The sequence below is a fragment of the Cariama cristata genome, unplaced genomic scaffold (assembly GCF_000690535.1).
Source record: "Cariama cristata isolate BGI_N322 unplaced genomic scaffold, ASM69053v1 scaffold21198, whole genome shotgun sequence".
NCBI classification, from domain to species: Eukaryota; Metazoa; Chordata; class Aves; order Cariamiformes; family Cariamidae; genus Cariama; species Cariama cristata.
The window spans coordinates 13,320-35,313 of NW_009632066.1; the positions used below are offsets into that span (position 1 = coordinate 13,320).

General features: G+C 39.2%; 2 protein-coding genes across 2 annotated transcripts in view; one reads left to right on the top strand and one right to left on the bottom strand.

Annotated features, from left to right (window-relative positions):
• ABCB11 (ATP-binding cassette, sub-family B (MDR/TAP), member 11) overlaps window positions 1-21,994 on the top strand; it is a gene marked incomplete at its 5' end in the record, with an annotated part of 35,534 nt that overhangs the window by 12,097 nt on the left and 1,443 nt on the right. Inside the window, 15 exon segments of the mRNA XM_009706219.1 lie at window positions 196-321; window positions 1,081-1,284; window positions 2,524-2,694; window positions 3,067-3,268; window positions 3,973-4,051; window positions 5,511-5,646; window positions 7,422-7,583; window positions 12,790-12,894; window positions 12,993-13,154; window positions 15,256-15,459; window positions 18,656-18,704; window positions 18,707-18,890; window positions 19,004-19,160; window positions 20,200-20,397; window positions 21,212-21,418. Coding sequence (XP_009704521.1) covers window positions 196-321; window positions 1,081-1,284; window positions 2,524-2,694; window positions 3,067-3,268; window positions 3,973-4,051; window positions 5,511-5,646; window positions 7,422-7,583; window positions 12,790-12,894; window positions 12,993-13,154; window positions 15,256-15,459; window positions 18,656-18,704; window positions 18,707-18,890; window positions 19,004-19,160; window positions 20,200-20,397; window positions 21,212-21,418 — 2,346 coding nt within the window.
• Window positions 10,043-21,994, bottom strand: part of G6PC2 (glucose-6-phosphatase, catalytic, 2) — a 26,154-nt gene continuing 14,202 nt past the window's right edge. The window contains exons 7-8 of the transcript XR_696489.1: window positions 10,258-10,262; window positions 10,043-10,053 (exon numbers count right to left, since the gene is read on the bottom strand). The gene's annotated coding sequence lies outside the window, so the exon portion shown is untranslated. The remainder of the gene's footprint in view (window positions 10,054-10,257; window positions 10,263-21,994) is intronic.

Consider the following 21,994-nt stretch of genomic DNA (forward strand, 5'->3'; position numbering starts at 1 on the left):
CTCTGCATTTATAAACTTTTCAAATAATGTAAAAATATTTGGCTTTCTTTTTCCTCTTTCTTCACAATATTTTTCTGAATTTTGTAAAATTGCTTTGAGTCTCCATTTTAAGATACAGAATATACCCACTTGGTTGTATGACTGTGAGAGAATTAGAATGGATAGATTCTGTTTCTTTTTTCTTTTTCTCTCCAGATTTTGGATAACCTTAATATGGTTATTAAAGCAGGGGAGACAACAGCTTTTGTTGGAGCTAGTGGAGCTGGAAAAAGTACAACAATACAGCTCATCCAGCGTTTCTATGACCCCACTGATGGCATGGTGAGTGTTTCTCTAGCCTTAGAGACTGCAAAGAATGACATGGTTTCCTATCCAAGGTGGGAAGGGAAATTCCTAACATTTTTTTTTTTTTTTAAATGAGCAAAATATCCTCTTGTGTATTTCAGGGGAATGCAGAACAGTCTTATAAAAATAATTATGTGAAAGAGAAAAAATGTTCAGAGAAAATAAAAATTCAGTGCTAACTCTGAGTGAAGACTGTACCTATAGATATGATAATTCAAGAGTGACAAATCATTTTCCATTCTGGAAAACACAGTATTGAACATTTACTCATTATCCCACAACATTTCTTTAGTATATGCAATTACCATTTAGTAATGGATTGGCTAAGCATATGAATCACATCTATTAACAGTCTCATTCCATTTGCATGTTCCTAGTTGGCACAAATAACATACATGGTGACCTGTATTTGGGTTCATAAAAGACAAAGAACAAATTTATTGTAAACATATAATCATAATTTTGATGATTACTTTTCCACCATTTCTGAGGCCAAGCAAAAAGAGGTATTGGGAAATGAAGTCAAAGAGCACAATTAGCCCAAGAACTAGCATATACTACTGCCACTGCATTGCATTCTTTTGTGTATGAAAGCTGGTTTTGACACTGGTCATGGAAACACAGCATCACAGGCCCTTCATTTCCATTGTGTCTTTCTTTGTCTCCGAACTGGAAGGGATAATGTCCTTGACTTTTTTTCTTTTTTCCCCCCCATGTTTTAATTTACTTCTGTAGGTTACCCTGGATGGCCACGACATTCGTTCCCTTAATATCCAGTGGCTACGCTCACAAATTGGTATTGTTGAACAAGAGCCAGTGCTGTTTGCCACTACGATTGCGGAGAACATTCGCTATGGTCGGGATGAGGCTACCATGGAAGACATAATCAAAGCAGCCAAACAGGCCAATGCTTACAATTTCATCATGGACTTGCCGCAGGTGTGCTGTGCCTTGTAAAATGTTTGGCAGAATTTGATGGAAAAATAGAGAATCATTCTGTTCCTCCTCCCATGCAGCCATTTGTGCTCAGGTGGAAGGGCAGAAGATTAATACAGATAGTAGGTAGCAACCTTTCCTTTGACTAGAGTTAATTAGGTCTTACTACGTGTATGTCACCAAGTGAAAAAAACACAAAATGAGAAGAATTAGTTCCTCAGGAATCATATGCACAACATTCAATATCATGGTAATAATAATAGCATGGTTTTAAAATACGTATTTTTCATGCTATGGAGATCTGTTTCTGCTCAGGCCAAAAGCAATTGAAAGCTCAGACTCCTCCTAGCCAGCATATGTTTTTAAGCAATCTGTAATGATCCTCACAACCTCCTCTCCTTGTACAAGCTCTGTAAGTTAGCTGGAGGTTCCCTCTTCTCTGGTTCCTTCCCTTATGATGAGAGGACTTTGATCAGTTCTATGGGATCCTCCTTACAAGCCCATATTTGATAGTACTGGGCTGTTTAGTTCTCTAGAATGTTACTTTGCCAAGTAACTTCTCAAAGGGCCGTGTTACAACAGTGAACCTGATTGACAGGATTCAAGTACCATTAACTAATGTCAGTACATACTTTATATCCTCCATCTATGTATTTACAGGCTTCCAGGAAACTACTCATAGAAAGATCGTGTAAAGGCCCCTGTTTATTTCCTGGAAATGGAGGAATAAACAAGATTTGGCACTAGCTGAATATAACCATCCTGGCTTTCAAGATGCTAGGCTTTAGGTGTTTATGTAATTCTCTACCTGAACCCGATGCCACCATAATGTGATGTCCATGAATCACAGACACAGTGTTCATGAGTAACAGACCATCAGCAGACAAATCCAGCTCTGTGGAAAGTTTGCTGGTGAGTCATCTGATGGAGAGTGGGAAGATGTTTCCTCTTCATTTCAGTTTTTGCTGATATAGTTGTTTTGAGCCAAACCAGAACATTTCACCTTTTCATGAATACATACTTCTGGCTTAGGGTTGGAACCCCAGTTCACCCAAGATGATGTTGTTCATTATGCAGGAAGTTATTTCATCAGCTCTCCTTTGAATGTGGTGCACTAACAATGTTTTTTTTCTTTCAAAGATGTCAATTTTTTAAGTCTAGTCCCAGCATGAATCTGAGAGACATTTTACCAAAGTCTTCACCAGAAGCTTAACAGAACTTTTTGTTATCTGCTTCACACAGCAATTTGACACTCATGTTGGAGAAGGTGGAAGCCAGATGAGTGGAGGTCAAAAACAGAGGATAGCTATTGCTCGAGCTCTTCTACGAAACCCAAAAATCCTGCTACTCGATATGGCTACGTCAGCGCTCGATAATGAAAGTGAAGCTACTGTCCAAGAAGCACTTCATAAGGTTTGCTATAGCATAGCATAAAGCAGACTTAAAAGGGCAGAAATTATTTTTAATGCACTTTGCAGATGGTGCTGCTGAATTGCAACAAAACAGTGAAAGCTTTTCTTAATAACTGGTTCATATGCACAAGTAGAACCTTAGTATTATTGACAGAAAATAATTTTTCTTACATTGGGACATTAACAGAAATCTATAGCTCCCTTTGCTCAGAAACAGATGCTCAGCTATGGGCTATGGATGGAGTTCAAGTCAGAGAGCTGACACTACTACAAAGTCTCCTGTGGATTTGACCAAACTTTAGATTACATAGTGCTGGTTCCAAGCATTTCTGTTTGCTGTTCTGGGAATGGGGCTGTTGTTGTTCCCCGTCAGGCTCGTCTTGGCCGCACAGCAATCTCGATAGCTCACCGCCTGTCAGCTATCAAAGCTGCTGATGTCATCATTGGGTTTGAACATGGAAGGGCTGTGGAGAGAGGAACTCATGAGGAACTCTTGAAGAGGAAAGGTGTTTATTTCATGTTGGTGACCTTGCAAAGCAAAGGAGACACAGCACTTAATAGAGAAGCAACAGAAAGTAAGTGTTTTGTTTTCTTTTATAAAATGAAGTAAAATTCCACAGAATGCAGATTTATTTATTTTTTTTTAATGAGGACTAGTTTCTTCTTTTTTTTTTTTCTTCCACTTTTATGGCTGAATTTTAGCATTCATAGAAGTAATACATTAATAGCCCTGGCCAAAATGTTTTTACTGCATATGCACTGAATGACCTTCCTAAAATAGATCTGCCCTGAAACATTAATCCTGACCTACAATACCCGTCATTTTATAGCTCCATTTAGTGCTGACAGTCCAGTCCTGCTGCATTTGAAATGCAAGCAAATTACAGAGTACGCTGAAACCACCCTATTTGTCTTACTAGAGGCAGATTTGAATCAAAGTTTCTGGAAATGGATATCTAATAGAAAGATCCGTTGTGGTTTTGTGAATCATCATACCTTGGATATGATTATCTTAAAAGAAGAAAGCAATTACAGTGCTAAAATAGGGAAACAGCCTTTAGCAGTCACATCCCAAGTGAGATGGTCCTTGGGTTAGTATTCAGAACTTCATCATGTCAAATACAAATATAAAACTTGTGGTATATGTAGGTTGAGTAGCAAGGTTGTATTACATTCCTTGTCTTCTAAAAGTATTCCAGTTATGACTTGGAGACACTGCACTTTAGGTTATATTCAATTTTAGCACAAAGTGAAGAACTGTATATACTGTATTTTACAGCAGCAGAAAATAATGTGGTTGAGCCAAATCTTGAGGAAGTCCAGTCATTCAGCAAAGGAAGCTATCGGGCCAGTTTGCGGTGAGTCTTGAAAATTATTGTAAATCTCAGTTTGTTTCCTTTGTCCCACTATTCCAAAATCCCAATAGTGCTGATGAATCACTTTTCTGTCTGTTGTGTAAAAGAGGGTGGAAAGGCCACAAGAAGTTTACTAAGACAGTGTTCACTTGGAAATAAATAGCTTGGGTAATACTGTCACCGAAACTTTGGGAAAAAGAAAACTCTCTAACACTATAATTTTAGTGTTAGAAAGCAGGCATTACTTTATTTTGGCACCAGGTGCATGGGGGATCACTCCTCCTAATGCATGCACACACGCAAAGTTTCAAAGCTATCATTATCTGTACAAACCATACATATTCATTTTAATTCCAGAAATTCTCCTCCCCTTCTCAGAAATCATTTACATATGAAAAGTAGTATATTTTATAGTCGAGCATGTGCATACAATTTGGGGAATGTTCTTCAGAGGGTCTCTAATGGTCATTTGGGGAATAGCCCCTTTCTCATTTTATCCTTTTATGGTTATAAGTCACCTAAGGACGTGACTCGAGGGTTGGCTCACATCCTGCTGGCACGGTTAAACAGCTTGTGATCAGGTATATACATATGTTCCTGTTGATACAGATGGCTCTTTACTGTTGAGTAACCTCAAATAATACTTCTGGTTTGGGTTTGAGTGATCTTAAACAATGCTCTTTCCTTATCTGTCAATACATTACTGATTGAAGGCCCATGGATAAACAGCGAGACTCTTAATTTTACTCCCCTTTCTATCCATACTACCTTCTCTCCAATTCTAGTCCGCTGTGTTAATGTTCCATCTTTAATATTACTACCGTACAGCCATATATTTGTAACGCATTTGCAGTCCAGTCACTTGAAAAATGACTTGCTGTACAATTACTTGAGAAATCAATGCAATGTACAAGGACATTTTTATTATGGCTTTTACTTGATGAAAGTTAAAGCATTTTACAAGCCAAACTGTCTTGTAGCTAGACACTTATTAATTTTTTCAGGCAAGCCCATGTCAAACATATGCAAATGAATACCTGCCTCCTACATTACAGAGTTATGTTTTGCCAGGGATAGAGGTGGATTGTTTTAGCATCCTGTTTTGCTGGACTGAATTACTTGATAGTGATAACAGTGAATTGACTTGGTATCTTAACGGCTTGTGCTAATATAGTAGGATACACCACAATTTTACTTAACAAATACACAGTGCAGGGTACATATAAGATAATGTCTGAGTGTGGGTGTGGAATACGATTTTGAAAAGTATTTGTCCCTGTTGTGAGATATTTCCTTCTCAAGAAGTTGAGAGAACATAGAAAAAGAAAGAAAAAGTCCATGAGATTTCTATGATTTGCTTCAATGAATCTTGATTTAGTTGGTATGAAAACTGCACCTGCTTTACAAGAAAGTATTGTGTTATTGAGCTGAGAAGAACAGACCATTTCTGTCCTCTTCACAGAGCTTCGCTTCGGCAGCGGTCCAGATCTCAGCTCTCTAATGTGGTTCCTGACCCTCCATTATCCATTACAAGGGATCACGCAGAGTCTATGTATCTTATGCCTTCTTACAGAGAAAATGATGAACAAGTAAAAAAGGTCAGGTCCAATAGTTTGTTATTAAATTTTCAACCGAATAGGTTATGTTACTTGGTAATGATAACCTGTACATAAATGCCTCTGTTATAGGAGTTGTTGGCAGATATGTCTTCTTGGATTGATCCTTTTCTCTACTTAAACAAAATAACAGCTTCAGTTCTTATCCTCTGTGCAATCCCTAGGCTGCATTTTGATGGCTGTTATGCTTATTGGTCCATATAAAATTTCTAGCAGAGCATGACCTGTTAGTAAACTGATATATGCTGTAGATTCAGTTCAAAAAGACATATTCATAAAAGCTGAATCAACTGACAAAAGGCAAAATGCTCAGTCTGTGAAAAGTAATAGCTACTCCATGATACAAATGACACTGCTTCTTGTTCAATAAAGAGTAAATTCACTTTTGTCTCAAAATCATCTGGAGACTTGGGTAAAAGGAGACCTTCACTGCAACCTAACCCAGAGTCCTTTCACTGACAGTGTCCTTGTGCAATCAACTGGCATAGAAAATAAAGACAGCATGCCTTAAAATTATGCAGAATATGTAGGAATATACACAGTGGTTTTCCAAAGTGCTTATGAAGCTCCCTGCACTGATTTGCATGGTTACGGTTGTTCAGTGCAGAAAGCAGCAGTTAGAAGTCACTGTTCTTGCTATTGCTAAGCCTATTTTGTGGATAAATAGAATCATAGAATCATTATGGTTGGAAGACACCTCAAAGGTCATCAGGTCCAACCATATACCTGATGCCATCATGCCCACTAAACCATGTCTTGAAGCGCCACATCTAAACATTTTTTGAACACCTCCAGGGATGGTGACTCCACCACCTCCCTGGCGAGCCCAATTCCAATGCCTAATGACTCTAACAGTGAAGTTGTTCTTTCTGATGTCGAGTCTGAATAGAGAGCTTTAGTGCTGTCACTCTGGCACTAGCTCAGAAGGAAGAGAAAGTAGAAGATGCTTCCACCCATCCATTCCTGCACACTTCCAGCAGATAGGTCCTCACAGTGTCTGTTTTGTCTGGGTATTTCCAGCCATATGAACTGAGGGAGATGAGCTGGGCTTAGCGCACTGAATGTTACAAAAATTCTGCACAAAATAAACTGCAGGGTAAGTTATAATTTGATGATGAATATTCTGCTCTTACTGGGAATAATTACGGGAATTCAGCATATAGTCTCAGAATGTTTCACAGAAGGGAGGCATAATTAGCATGTATAAAGCCTGAATCCAGCTACCACTCTGAGATCTCCATTGTTTTAATTATATCACATACCTGTTAACTTGGTGCAGAGTCTGATCAGTGTGTTCTCCCACGATACTTTAAAATAATATTTAGGAAGATTCTGTGAGTGACACAAAAAGCCATTTGTGAGGAAGAAGTTTAAATTTGGCACTGAGTATTGCATCACACCTCATCTGGAGGCAGCAAAAAGAGAACAGCCTGAGTTTCAGTGGAAGAAAATCTTAAACTGGTCATCATTAACCTCTTAAGTTGGATCAGTAGAGCTGCATGCGGCATGAATCACTCTCTTTCTCTCCAGGGACAGTAAAGGTAGTCATTTGTGTAACCCTCTCATGACTCCCTAGCCAGCTAAAAGACCTCCAGACAGCATCCCAGACCCATCATTTCCCCTTCCTGTACAAAGCTAGAGCAGCTGTTTGGGCATGAGATGGCCATTTAACAGACCAGGCTTACTATTTTATCTCCTTGTCAAAGGGAGAACATCACTGGGGGAATACGTTTGCTTCATAAATCCTGTTTTTTTAGGAATCTGTTGTTGTGGAGGAAGATGTCAAGCCTGTACCATTTACCAGAATTTTGAAATACAATGCCTCTGAATGGCCATACATGGTGCTTGGATCTCTGGCAGCAGCTGTGAATGGAGCAGTCAGTCCACTCTATGCTTTGTTATTCAGTCAGATTCTTGGGGTATGTTATGCTAACATTTTAAAGTGTATTTTAGCTCTGAAGCAGAGGGGAGTGAATGTATGATGCAGAACTTGACATGTTTTGGGCAAATCTTTAGATTTCATCAAGTAAATGGGGTTAGCCTTCTTGCCTATAAGCAATTATTCAGTAGAGGTTTTTATATCACTGTCATCACACTATAATTTGAGCTCTTTGAAGGGGTGGGCTCATTAGCATTTGTCATGTGTTCTTCATTATCTCTCTTGTTCATTTTCCAGGAACTGTTGGGAGTGGGTTTCTATACTGCATACAGTTTGTTTTAGACGAGACAAGATGTACCTCATGTGCAGCTACAGTGGAGAGAGAGACATGCAAAAGTCCTTACCTGCAGAATTTTATTTTACAGACTTGGCCAAACCTTTGAGAAAGCCTTGAATAAGATCCAAAAAATACTTCACTTTTCTGTTCATATATTTCAGGCAGCTCTTTGCTACCTGCTCCCTGCAGAATGCCCAGGGAGAGATAGTTAGTTGTAACAGGGTTCATAGCTGCCAGCAAAAAGTATGCTTGCATCAACAAGTTTGGAAGACAAGCAGGAAATAGGAATCATAGAATCATAGAATCATTATGGTTGGAAGAGACCTCAGAGATCATCAAGTCCAACCATATACCTGATGCCACCATGCCCGCTAAACCAACTAAACCGTGTCTTGAAGCGCCACATCTAAACGTTTTTTGAACACCTCCAGGGATGGTGACTCCACCACCTCCCTGAGGAGCCCATTCCCAATGCTTAATGACTCTTACAGTGAAGAAGTTATTTCTAATGTCCAACCTGAACCTCCCCTGGCGCAACTTGACACAGTTTCCTCTTGCCCTATCGCTAGGTATTGGGGAGAAGAGACCAACTCCCACCTCACTACAGCCTCCTTTCAGGTAGTTGTAGAGGGTGATGAGGTCTCCTCAGCCTCCTTTTCTCCAGACTAAACAAACCCAGCTCCCTCAGCTGCTCCTCGTAAGACTTTTTCTCCAGGTCCTTCACCAGCTTTGTCGCTCTTATATGAATGTGCTTTAAACTTTGGCCTTCACTGACGGATGCATTACCATCAAAATCCACAGCCTCGTTTGAAACTTTTCAAAAGTTCAACCATGACTGTTTTTTCCTTCAAAAACTTGCTGTAATAGAAAAAGGATGCTTCCCGTTTTGTAAAACAGCCTTTTGGGGAAACATTTGCCAAGTTAGAGGGAAACTGGAGGGCTGCCTGAAGAAATTCAGCGCTGCTCTAACTAATGCCTAGGAAAGTGTCCTAAATTTTCAAAAATTAGGAAGATAGAGAAAACCCCTCTGTTGATGCTGTTTCTTACTGGGTAAAGTAATGACACATTCACTGCGAAGAAAATGGGAACTCCACTATCATTTTGTGATTTGGGTACTCACCTGAGACAGGATAAAACTTGTTTTGCAATTCCTACTTACTTGTTTAGGTCATGGCAAGTACATACGTGTGCAAAGAATATATGACCTAAAGGGCAGCCACTCTTCTAGAAACTGGAAGTCTGAAACCTTTCAGGCAGGAAAGAAACCCCAGCATCTGAGCTATCACTAATTGGTGGTTGAGATTGAGAAAATGCTCCTAATAGCAGTGCCAGCAATATATCAAAAGAAACATTGACCTTTTGCTGTTTGTTTCTTTGGGGGATTGTTTTGGCTTAGACATTTCTCTCTGGGAAGTTACTCAGGACTTTGAACCACATTTACTTCCAGTTTGATGTTTGCTAGCTAAGATCCAGAGAGGGGCAGAGCAAAAGACGTTCCAATCCATGTTGATCCACTTAGTGGCTCCTGGCCAATGGTCTTGGCCTTTTAGCCTTTTAGCCATAGGTATGCTACCTCTAAGCACTGAGTGTCTAGACATCATGACAAGGACTATGACTTTCACTGGACAGCAAGTGGGACACTGCTGTGTGCATTCTGCAATGAATCTTACCTTTGTTTCCTTTTGAGAGATGTTTTCTAGACCCTGGGAGGTCTGGGGCTGACGTCATCTTACAAGATGCAAAATGTCTTCATTGCCAAGGATGAATTCATTCTCTTGAAGGTCTCAGTCCATCAAAGGAGAGAGACTGCAAGAAAAAAACAAGCCATAATGAACATGAGCAAAGTCTAGCATCTGTGTTTCATTATTCTTAAATTTAAAACATTTCTGCCTGGTGCCAAGGTAGTCAGCCAGATGGAATATGCATCTGTTTTCCAAGCTGTCTGAATATCTGCAATGATGTTGTAACAGACACGTGGGCTTGTACTCTGGGACCAATATACTGAGGAAGTGAGGGGAAAAATCCCCACAGCTATGAAATGAAAGGGTAAATTTAGGGACGCCTGCCTTGAAGGTTCTCAGAAATTAATCCCAAAAAGTGAATGAAGAACTGGATAATACTGGATATGTCTTCTGATCAGTTCAGATCAGAAGTGTACCTTTGGAACAAATTTCTCAGTAGTTTCTTCTTACTGTGCTTTGGTTCCCACTGTGCAACTGTCTTAGAGTATGGGAAATTGATCCTTTCCAGTGAAACTCAACTGGAAGATGTGCTCCTACTGCTATTGGGCATGTAGCCCATGGCCCCAGACAAAAGATAGTACATGCTAAAACTGCTGACACTTACAAAATCTGAACACAGACACCTCAGCAACAACTCTTTCTTTTTGTAGACTTGATCCTATTGTCTATGCTACATGTTACAGTAATCAGTGTTATTTTTTTAAATCGAGAACATAGGTTAAAACCATAGCTGAGCATGTTGACATAGCTGCAGAATGGGATAGTTTAAGTTTTCATAAGCATGGATATGGATCCAGCCTCTCTGAAATCAGGGACTGTGTTACCTTTCACTTTCTTGAAATGAAGACTCCTACTTAATCTTGCCTACCGTCTAGCCATATAGAAGCAATCAACAAAAGTTTATTTATAACAAGGATAAATACTCAGTGGGACTCACTGTAGGGTTGTAGGGCCAGTGTTTACCTCTCTTTTCAATGCGCAGTCTTATATTTGCTATTTATTTATTCAACTAGAGAGAAAAATGTCAAAGTGTGATAAGAAAAAATGTTAAGTTCAACCCGTGTATGGGGCCATCGCAGGGTTTCTGGATGACTGTGCAGAGACAGTATGGAATTCACATGTGAAAAAACCATCAGCATCTCTGGACAGTAGTGTTTTTCATCACAGTTCACAGCTATGTATTTATTATGATCCATCACATACTGTGTTTATCATACTGTTTATTAGTTTTACTCATTAGAATTTCTATTCATTTTAACAGAGATTTTGTTGATGTTTTTCATATGAAAAAGCACCACAGCACTGTAATTAACATGACATACATGTTAACAGCTGTTCACAATGATGAGTAGTTATTTCCCTGGTCGTGTTTTAGGCTCACTATGCATGTGGCATGACCACTACTATGAAGTGCATTTTCCCATTCATGTCTAAATATTGCATACCATGATGATACAGAAAATACCATCACAGCAATTCTAAAATCCAGAATCCTCATAGGACACAGTTTATGCATGCACCGAGTTCACCTTGTGTCTCATTCAGTCCAAATGTTTAAGTAGAGTATTTCCTACATGAAAAAAAAACCAAAACCAACAAAAATAGTAGTATCTTTTCTAGATACATACGTTACAAAGATAGATGAAATATGCTCATAGCCTGTTCAATTCAGGATTAAATGTGAATTACTGAATGTACAGTGGATTTCATTAAGGGGATAGGAATAGCAGCAGACCATTGCATGTTTTGTTCTCATTCTGACAGATTAAAACGTACCTGGTGATTTTTTTTTTTCTTAAACAAAGATTCATCTGAGAATGTAATACGTCTTGCTACTGATAAGACAGCATGGCATTGAAACAGCTCTTAGCTTGAAACACTAAGTGCTGTTTTGATATTATCATTTTGGATTTTGCAGGACTTATTTTGTTGCCAAGGAACTGATGAACAAAGTTAAAATACTTAAAGTGGAATTCCCACTAGAGAACAGCTATTTCTTTTTCTCAAATTCATGCTGTAATTCCTCTCTGTTACTTTGATGCCTAGCTCACTTTGAACTGTAAATAACTTGAGTTGACCTTTTAAGATTAGCACTTAAGTTTATTTTTATGGAATTTTTATATTTTGCAGCTATAATGAAAATTCCTCTTTTTCTTTCTACTTACCTAGCAGAATTTAAGCTGCTTTTGATATAAGTAAATTCAAATGCACAAGTTATTTTTAATTACAACTTACAGATAACAGATGGAGAGATTAGTCAATTTATAGTAATTTTTACCTGTAAAATCCAACTAGAATTAATTTAAGGTTAGTGGAGAAGTACAAACATGAGCTGTGGTTTATATCTGCAAGTAGCAGAAGTAGTTTAACAACTTCAGGTAGGTTACGTGACCTACATGTCAACTGCTCTGACTGAAAGGAATTGCTAAAGGATGGCTTCTTAAATTTGACCACTACTTCAGCAGCAGCCAGTAATGCTGGCAGGTGTTGAAAAAGACCAAATATTAAGAACAAGAGGTAAAAGGAAAATATCATGAAGACTAGAGCAGAATGGAGTCGAGGGGCTCTACTTTAAGCACTAATGCTTTTTCTCAAGTGCTCAGTAGTAAGTGAATAGCTCGTATTCACACTCCTTCAGTAAAATACAATAGGTTCCTCTTGAAGCCTACCTATAGCAATTACAGCATGCATTAGTGTTGTGCAAGTAGAGTCATGCTAGAGTATATTATTTATACAGACTTCGTTTTGTATGGCCCAATAAAGTTGTAATTGGCACGGATTAGAGAGGAGGTAAGGGAGCTGCTGCACTGTTGCTTTGTCACTACACTATTTATTTAATTGCTGTTCTCTGGTTATCACGCTGCATCTTGTTTAGGGTGTGGGGATAATTGATTAATTATAACAAGGGATGAGCAACAAGTAATAGCAGTATGTGCAGACACCGAGTATAATAAGCTTGTTTAACAGGATGAAAAAACATTATGTTTTAACCAGCTCACCTTAGGAAAAACACAGAATCGGGCCTTTGCAAGGGGTGAGGGAGAGCTCTGTGTTCTGGCTTTGGTTCTAGGGTGGGCTTCTGCACGTGGTAATAGGGAGTCATGAACAAACTTCACACACAGCAAAATTTACACTTCTAATATGATGCCACTCATTTTTTTTCAAAGACCTTCTCCATTCTTGATGAAGAAGAACAAAGAATCCAGATCAATGGTGTCTGCCTGCTCTTTGTCTTTGTTGGAATTCTTTCATTTTTCACACAGTTTCTACAGGTAATAGCAGTCCAATATGGGTAATTTTTTTTTCTGATCCCTTATTCTGTGGGTATCTCCTTCTATACAATATTTGTATCTATTCTTATGCACCCCAGGGATACACCTTTGCCAAGTCTGGTGAGCTGCTTACAAGGCGGTTAAGGAAAATTGGTTTCCAGGCTATGCTAGGGCAAGACATTGAGTGGTTTGATGACCGGAAGAACAGCCCTGGTGCTTTGACTACAAGACTTGCAACAGATGCCTCACAGGTCCAAGGGGTAAGACCTGGTAGCTTAAGAATCATTTTACTATAAGGACTGATTGAAGGCCTGTTTTTGGCACATTGTCACAGAAATTAGCTAGCATGTGACCAGCGAGGTCAGTGTAGATCAGTCCTTGGTCAGTCACTTTAAGATAGTTCTATTTTTCACAGACTGTCAATGTGGAACTATTATCACTGTGCCCAAAAGCACAAATAGGCTCACAATTTACTGCTCATTATTCCTGCCTATATTACCAGAATAGGAACACAAAAATCAGTAAAATACCAACCATCAATGGAACGGGAAGGAGCATCCAGTGCAAAAGTTTTAATTTCTTTTTTCTGGAGATGAATTCGGTTTTTGCCACAATGTTTACATGTTTATTTCAAAAACATGACAGATGAGTATTTTAGTGACATTCATCACTAATCATGTTTTCCAATTTTCAGCATGGTATTGTACTTGTTGTGACAGTTTTGATTTAAACTGACAGTCCACTTGAAAAAACAGTTCACAGTACTGTCTGGTGCTCCAGCCTGGAAATCATGCAGCCAGTTCAGTGTGACTTATTGTCTGGGAAAGTGAACCACTAACTCCATGCGTTGTGTTCCTTAGGGGGAGAGGGTTAAATCATGCTAAGCTGTAAATGTCACCTATCTGAATTGATACGTTTGTAGAAGTGAGTCAGGTGCCATTTTACTTGGCTCCAATGCAAGCAATTTTCTAGAAATGAAGGAAACATATAGATTTCTTTGTTACAAAAATTATCCTCTTTCAACTTTACTGAAGATGGTAGGTTAGTTTTTTAAAATCTGTTAATGGAGGTTCTAACAATTTAAAAGACAAATGAGAGAAGAGGTTCCCAAAACCCCTGTCAGCAGCAATTTCTACAGAATCAGAGAAACCAGCTGCAAACCTCTTCAGCCCTTAGAGGCACTAACGGGGCATATTTTAATTGAAATAAACTTGTAAAACACTGACTAAACCATTTAATAGCCTCCTAAGGGACACCTTTGTTCTAAGCACATGTAGAGCAGTGGGGCACAGCCATTCACCCCACAACTCCAGGGGAAAAAGTGTGCAGCAGTGTCCTCCACCTTTCACTGCCTGATACAGAACTTAGCCAATGGCTGCTATTGCGGAGCCAGCTGAAGGTAAGAAGATGCACGCAAATGTCTGGGGTCTGAAAATGTCTGCATCTGCACCAGGAGTATGAAGCAGACTCTTGGAGTGTGTGTGGGGTCAGGTACAAGCAGCCCTATGGCTGCTCCTTTTGGTAGCCTCTGCAGAGCTGGGGGCTGTACCTTCCATTGTGGCCAGACCCGAGGCACCTTGCCCTACTGCTGCAGGTCAGAGGAGGAGTAGATGATGAACATTTTGTGCTGCAAGTTCACATCCTGCAAATGAATTGGACTGAAAATGATCAAGGGTATCAAATGTATTTTTTTTTTTTCTAATATGTAGTTCCTATCTAGGGCTGCTGGTTACTGCTATGAAAGAAAATAACTTCTGAGTAAATAAATCAAGTTTATTACAAAGAATAGTGTTCTTGAAGGACAGAAGGAGAAGATGGATGCATTCAATAAAGATGATGTCAAAGGCATATTTAAAATTTTTCCTTAATAAAAAGACAAGCAGAAATGCAACTTTAATTCATCCTTTCTCAGTGATACTGCTTACTGATTTTAGCACAGCTGAGACTTTGTTGTTAATAGTTAATTTGCAAAATGGTTCTGTTAATTAGTTAAATCTGGATGGATAAATGTGGGGGCTAAACAGACTATTCAGACAAGTGATTCCCCAGGGTACCAAGAGAACTAATTTCAATAGTTAGATTATCTTTCTCACAATCATTAGAAATAATTTTCTGAGTTCTCAATGGAAAATTTGGTGGATGAAAAGATTATTGGACATTTGCAGTCTTTCTCTTGATGCAATTAATTGGAAACAGTATATCCAAACTGGCTAAATTCCAGTGCAGTCAGCAGCCATTGGTGCCTTATGATATTTTAATATCATTTAGAGTTTTCTAAAGTTTTTATAAGAAAATTTATTAAAAGATTATTGAAGTTACTGTTGGAGTACAAGTCACCATCTCTGTTTCTTTTCTTTATAGGCAACTGGATCACAGATAGGAATGATTGTCAATTCCTTTACCAACATTGGGGTGGCCCTGATCATTGCTTTCTACTTCAGTTGGAAGCTGAGTTTAGTTATACTGTGTTTCCTGCCATTTTTGGCCTTATCTGGAGCTGTGCAGGCTAAAATGCTGACAGGATTTGCCTCTCAGGACAAGAAAGCACTGGAAGCTGCTGGAAGGGTAACGTTATTTAAAAACTAATTTATATTTGCAGTCACGGGTAGTTGAAAAATCAGGCATTTGGGACCATCAGGAATTCAAATGTAATGAAACTAGCAATGTTTTGCAAGTAAGTTGTAATATTTCAGCTTGTCAAACCATTGAAACACCATTGGGAACTCCCTAACTGCAAAAGCACTTGGTGCATGGAATGTGACTGACTTTTCAAAAGTTATTGGACCTAATTTGTAGACACATGTCTCTGAGCAGTCTCCTTCATGTTTGTTGGGTTTTATTTAATACTCATTTGTTGATGCCCTGTGATCATGCTGTCCTCAGAAAGCAGTGATACTTGTTCACCAAGAAATCTTCATATCTGAGAATTTGGCACTGAACCACAGATCTGTACGTGGATTTTAGAAAGAGCAGAATTGTTCCTTCAGTGGACCCTACTAGCTTACCAGCTTCTCCATCATTGCGTGCTGCTAGATCACAGGCAGAACTTTACTTTTATATATGGATTTTAAGGGTAAAAATTCTATTAATTCTTATTTCTCAGTTAGTATATAATTTTTCTTTTTAATTCAGATAAGCATTAACCCTTTCTCTGTTAATTTGTAACAGGAGACATAGCACTTTCTCATAATAGTTTAGATTTTCCTACACAGTGAAAACTCATGTGAGTATTAAACCAACCAGCATGGGACATGAGGAAGGAAATCCCTTTCCTTGGAAAGATTGCATCCAGTGTTTAGTAACTCTTGGCTAAAGCCCTTCTGCTTGTTACTCTAGCTCCAGTATCACAGTTAGCAGCATCCCATGCTCCGTTGGCCACAAGACCCTGAAAAATGTCTCACCTCAAAGGCTGAGAATAGGTTTATGTAGTTTGCACTGGCTGAGCAGACTTCCAGTCCATGTACCAAAGAAGGAAGAGGTAGGGACACAAGAGAGAGGAAAAAACACAAGTTCACACCTTTGCAGGTCTGCTGCCTTTGAAACACTCATACTCCTTTGACCTTAGTTCTGGGTCACTACCTTCTGGCACATGACCCAGAGCCTGGTACTGTTTAAATACACCTAGTTCAACTGTGCAGGCACTGAACTGCACCAGAAAGACAGGGGACTTAGAAGACAGGCAACATGAGAAAGACTACCTCAGGTTACCTCGCTCAGAGTAATGTCTGAGCCTTCTCCCCTGCTTTTAGGCTGCCATCTTTCTAGCATCACAAGAAGTAAGCTTTGCAGGTCCTCTCAAAGCCTCAGATTTTCCATCTGCAGAGCTACCTTAATGCAGCCTAAAATGATTCTTGCAGAGTTCCTCCCAATCCTCCTTCTTCCTACATTAAAGTCCTGCCCAGCAAACGTCTTACCCATCCCACCATCCACCCTGCACCATCTGAACCTTCCCTCCTCTTGACCTTAATCTTTGCAGCAAACACATGGACTGGAGCCCTCTGCCCTGTTCAGCTCTGCGTCTACTGGCTGTTTCTTTCCCATTGCCTGCTCTAGCTAGCTTGTGCTGCCAGCCCCCCAGCTTTTGACTTTTCCCGAAGAAGCAAATCTTCAGCTCCCAATTCCCATTTCTGGGTGTGATTTAAAGAAGCCTGTCATGACTGGGGGCATAGAACTTAAAAAAATCATGTTGACTACCTACCTATGCAGACTTCTGGAAATTTTTGGGGGTTTTTTAAATGCACAAAAGGTATTACATGAATTAGTATCACTTGACTTCAGTATCACTGAATCAAATGGATACATTTACGGGCCACTGTTGAGTGCTGTTAGGAACAACCTTCAATTCTGGCAAACCAAGGAAGAGTTAAGACCTGACCAATTGCCCACACTCAGAATGGTTTAATTATTTACAAAAACTGATAAACCAAAATACTGTCTTGACAAGGACAGAAACTTCACTAATGAGTCAAGGCATCAGCTTTTATTCAACAGAATGACCAAGAGGCTGGGATGAAAAGGGCATTCAATGCTTCAGCAGTTTTGGCGATGACTAATTGTGTCTGGTGTTATTTTCTAATTTATTTGCCAGCACCGCATCCAAATGTTAAACACGCTGAGTTCTTCCACAGTGATTGCTCATCAGCCATGCTAAACATGGAAAAGCGCAGTCTGAACAATCCAATTCGCAGTACCTACTTACCTGCTGTTTCACATTGTATGATAATGCAGGAGGTTTGCCTCTTACTTCTGGCCAGATAAAAAACCTTGAAATTGGATGGAATATTTTTAATGATGATCTCTATTCAGATCTCTTCCTACATGCTGAAAACATTCATAAGCCATATACCAGACTATTGATTCTCAAATTAAAGTATCACACTATGAAGCTACTATCAAAGTCCAGGCAAACTACAGCATTTTAAAACAGTTTCTTAATGAAATTGTAGATGAAACTGTAGTGCTTTTTTTTGGGACAGAAACCCAAATTCTGACTGGCAACAAAGCACAATATAAAGCCTACAATTAATTAAAGCTCCAGAGAAGTTTCTGTGGGGATTATCTCATAATTTCCTGTGTTGCATTTTTCTATGTACATAGGCAAACATTTGCTTAGTCTGTGCCTATGTTCAAGGTAAAAATCCTAGAAATTGTGTCACTGGTGTTAGAGGAATCAAGGTGTCACCCTCCATTTATATGTTTCATCCCATCAGGCTTTTTGGACATAAACAAGAGAAAGAAGGAAAGTGAGCAGGAAATGTTGTAAATTCAAGTGGTTTTAATTTATGAAAGAGAAGTTGGGGGTAGCATCCCTTCTAACTCTTTCCGTGACTATTGTTATAAGTAAAACAAATAAAATAATTGATTTAAATGTATTTAATTAATAAATGCATGCAATCAATGAAATAACAGTGTTTCTAAAGCCATTTTTGCTTTTGTGGATGTCCTGTTAATTCACATTACGTGAAATAAGTCACAAGTGATAGTGCGTGCCCAATTTCTTAAGTGTCCTTACAGTAACTTAGCTCTAGTAGAGCAGAGGGAGCATTACTATTGAAGATGTTAGTAGATAATTGCTTGTAGGAAAGTTTCTCTTTAGGTTGGCTGATATTTGGGCCAGCCTGTATCATATCTGAATGAATTTATATATGGTATTAGTGCCCTGTGTTCATGAAAGAATAATGCACTTGTGAAAGAGTACACTCTACTTTTCCAAGTAAAAATTAGGAGCTTTTACAATTATTTTTTTTTCCCCCTCCTCCAGATTGCCAGTGAAGCCCTCTCTAACATCAGGACTGTAGCTGGCATAGGGAAAAGTTTATCAACAACTTTGAGAAGCATCTGGATATGCCCTATAGAGGTGCAATCAAAAAAGCACACGTTTACGGACTCTGCTTTGGCTTTGCCCAGAGCATAGTGTTCATCGCCAACGCTGTCTCTTACAGATATGGTGGGTTTCTAGTTGACACTGAAGGACTCCATTACAGCCTTGTGTTCAGGTGAGAGCCTGCCTGGAGTCAGAAACGGGCTCCTCCCAAGGAGTGCTGGCCTCGGTGTAGCGTTCAGTTTCCCAATGGCTTCCCAAGCATGACCGTGTCCCCCTTCCCCACAGGGTGATCTCTGCTATTGTGACCAGTGGAACTGCTTTGGGAAGAGCTTCTTCCTATACCCCAAACTACGCCAGAGCCAAAACATCTGCTGCACGCTTTTTCCAACTGATCGATCGGCTTCCTAAAATCAGTGTTTACAGTGAAAAAGGGGAAAAATGGGTAAGAGCAAAGAGGAATAATTCGTGATGTCTTTCAGCTCAATATAAGCATTGATGTTGCACTAATGATTTATAAGTCAGTGAGGATCACTGCTTTACAAGAAGGTTATGCTGATTGTATAATTGTTACTTGTCTTTGCTCTTTTGCAAGCAGCAAGCTCTGGACTAGACAGCAAGAGTAATATTAAGTGTGACTATGAGGAGTTTGTCAGTGTAAAACTCCTGTAAATTGGAATAGGACCAATTTAGATGACTCACAGAATAGCATGTTTTTTCTATCTGCTCGACAGTTCGCACATAAACCTGACTATCGCTAGCTTATAATGGAGGCTTTTTTTTCCACTCACATCAAAATGTTGGGGGTGTTCATGAGGAGACGAATCATCTTCGAGTCAGACAAAATGAAAATGCTCAATTTTTTGTGAATTGAAAAGTCAGACCCAGAAGATTCAAATAGTTTATTTTTCATTTAACTTATTTTTTTCAGAATTAAATGAAAACTTGACATAATTGTTAGGAACTAAATACATGAAGTATTTTGCTTAAACTATGAAGCATCTTGATTACCTTCAGAGTTTTGTAAAACAGCTATTTAAGAGTTCTGGGAAAACTGACCTGACTTCATGTACTGTTTTAATGTTGCAAAGTTCAATTGATTTTATTTTTTTTTTTACCAAATCCAGTTTTTTTGCACAAATGTATTTGGACTATCACCAAATTTACACTTAGACAGTGTCTGTATTAAAATAATAATAAAAAAAAACATTTGCAAGGCAATGCTATTTCCAATTGATGCCTCTGATCAGTGCAGTATGGGGAAGTATAAGCAGAGCAATAGCATTACGCCTAATGGTTTCATCTCTAGGACAGCTACTCCAGGGTTTTGATCCCTCTTTCTGGGCTAATTTCACAAGCACAAATGTCATATTTTAAATAAGAGATGCAAGAATGGAATCTGAGGAGGAGTTACTTTGTTCTTTGCAACTTAGTTTTAAGCTCGAGCTCATTGTAGCATCTTTCTCATATTTTTTTTTCGCCAGGATGATTTCAAGGGAAGCATTGAATTTCTTAACTGTAAATTCACATACCCTTCTCGGCCTGATATTCAGGTCCTGAAAGGCCTCTCTGTAGCTGTTAAACCTGGACAGACTTTGGCATTTGTTGGAAGTAGCGGCTGTGGTAAGAGCACCAGTGTCCAGCTTCTAGAGCGTTTCTATGACCCTGAGACAGGAAGCGTGGTAAGCAAAGGAAGGGTGGTTTGTGTGCTGTTGTTTTCAGCAGTGCTGCAAGGGCTTTTCTGAATGTGTCTTACTGTGCAGCCTAGCAGTGGTGGCATGTTCATAAACAACTTGGGGCTTCAGCTCCTTCTCGAAAAATTGTGGACTGTTCGGGCAATTCCTGAGTATCATCTCCAACGTTTTCAGGCAAGATCAGAACACTACATGCCTCAGGTGTACCTGTGTGCATTATGTAGGCCATAGGTATTCACCTCCACAGCTCCTGTATGAAACACATAATGTGTGGCGTACATTGTGGGAGCACAAGCAAAAAACAAGTCTGAATGGAGCAACAGAGAGTATGGAACATCCCTAAATATATAGCATCAACATGCAGCTTCTTTGCAGGTTGAATTTGTCTAGATTTACCTTCCAGTTATTCAATTACTGACAGCTTAAAAAGCTTTTATATCTTTTCCTCATGCAAATACTTAACCATCGAGTCTGATTTCTCTTTCTTTGGAAAAAATAAGTGTGGTGATCACTATGCCAGGCAGGCAACAAAGCATGTGCCTAACCTTAAGCAATTAAATAGTTCACTTGGCATTAAGATTAAGCAAATGATCCAGTGTTTGGCTGAATCACAGACATACCCAGAAAATACACATCATGCACAAAGGAGTCAAATATAAGCAGATTCCTCAAATCACTTTAAATCAGGTGTGTTTGCATTTTAGTAATATGGCTAAATCATTTAGTTTTGCTATAAACTATTCGGGTTTCGCAGGCTGTTGTTTCAGAATGATGTTTCAAGTTTTCTCCTATTTCCTGGCAGCTAATAGACGGACATGACACCAAGAAAATAAATGTACGGTTTCTTAGATCCAAAATTGGAATAGTGTCCCAGGAGCCTGTGCTATTTGACTGCAGCATTGCTGATAATATCAAATATGGCAGTAACACCAAAGAAATGATGATGGAAAAAGTCATAGAAGCAGCCCAGAAGGCTCAGCTGCATGATTTTGTCATGTCACTGCCTGATGTAAGTACCTGCAAGGCCTTGGCTCTGGAACTACAGAAACGCTACTTGGTGTTCATTGCAGCGGGAGTTGCTCCAAACCCATTTAAAGTTGCTACGCATGCATACCTTTTATTTACTTTTACAGCTATAACAGTAGGAGCAAAGAGGGTATCACGACCGTTTGTTACGTTCCTGAGAATTTGGGCGTGAGTTGTTACAGGATTTTTACACAGTAGGCAAATATTTGTAAAACTGAAACTAGTAGTTACAACACTGAACTAGGAGAAAAGGGAAGATTTTTCAAAGCTATGGACGAGAAAGAAGCAGCAGCACAGTTCAGGAGTCAAAGCGTTACACTAAGTGAGGAAATATAAATCCTATTCCCAGCTGTGGGAGATTTACCCTGTGACTAGGGCATGACACATGACACTAGACAAAAGCTGGCTGCTTACGTGAACTTAAGAAGCATTTAAATGCATTGAAATCATATAAATATAAATCAGAACATAGAAGGTATGGAAACAATTTAGGCACCCAAACAAAACACTTGTCCAGAAAGCCTTTGAATCACTTTCAGCCTCTTCTCCCAAATCGGGG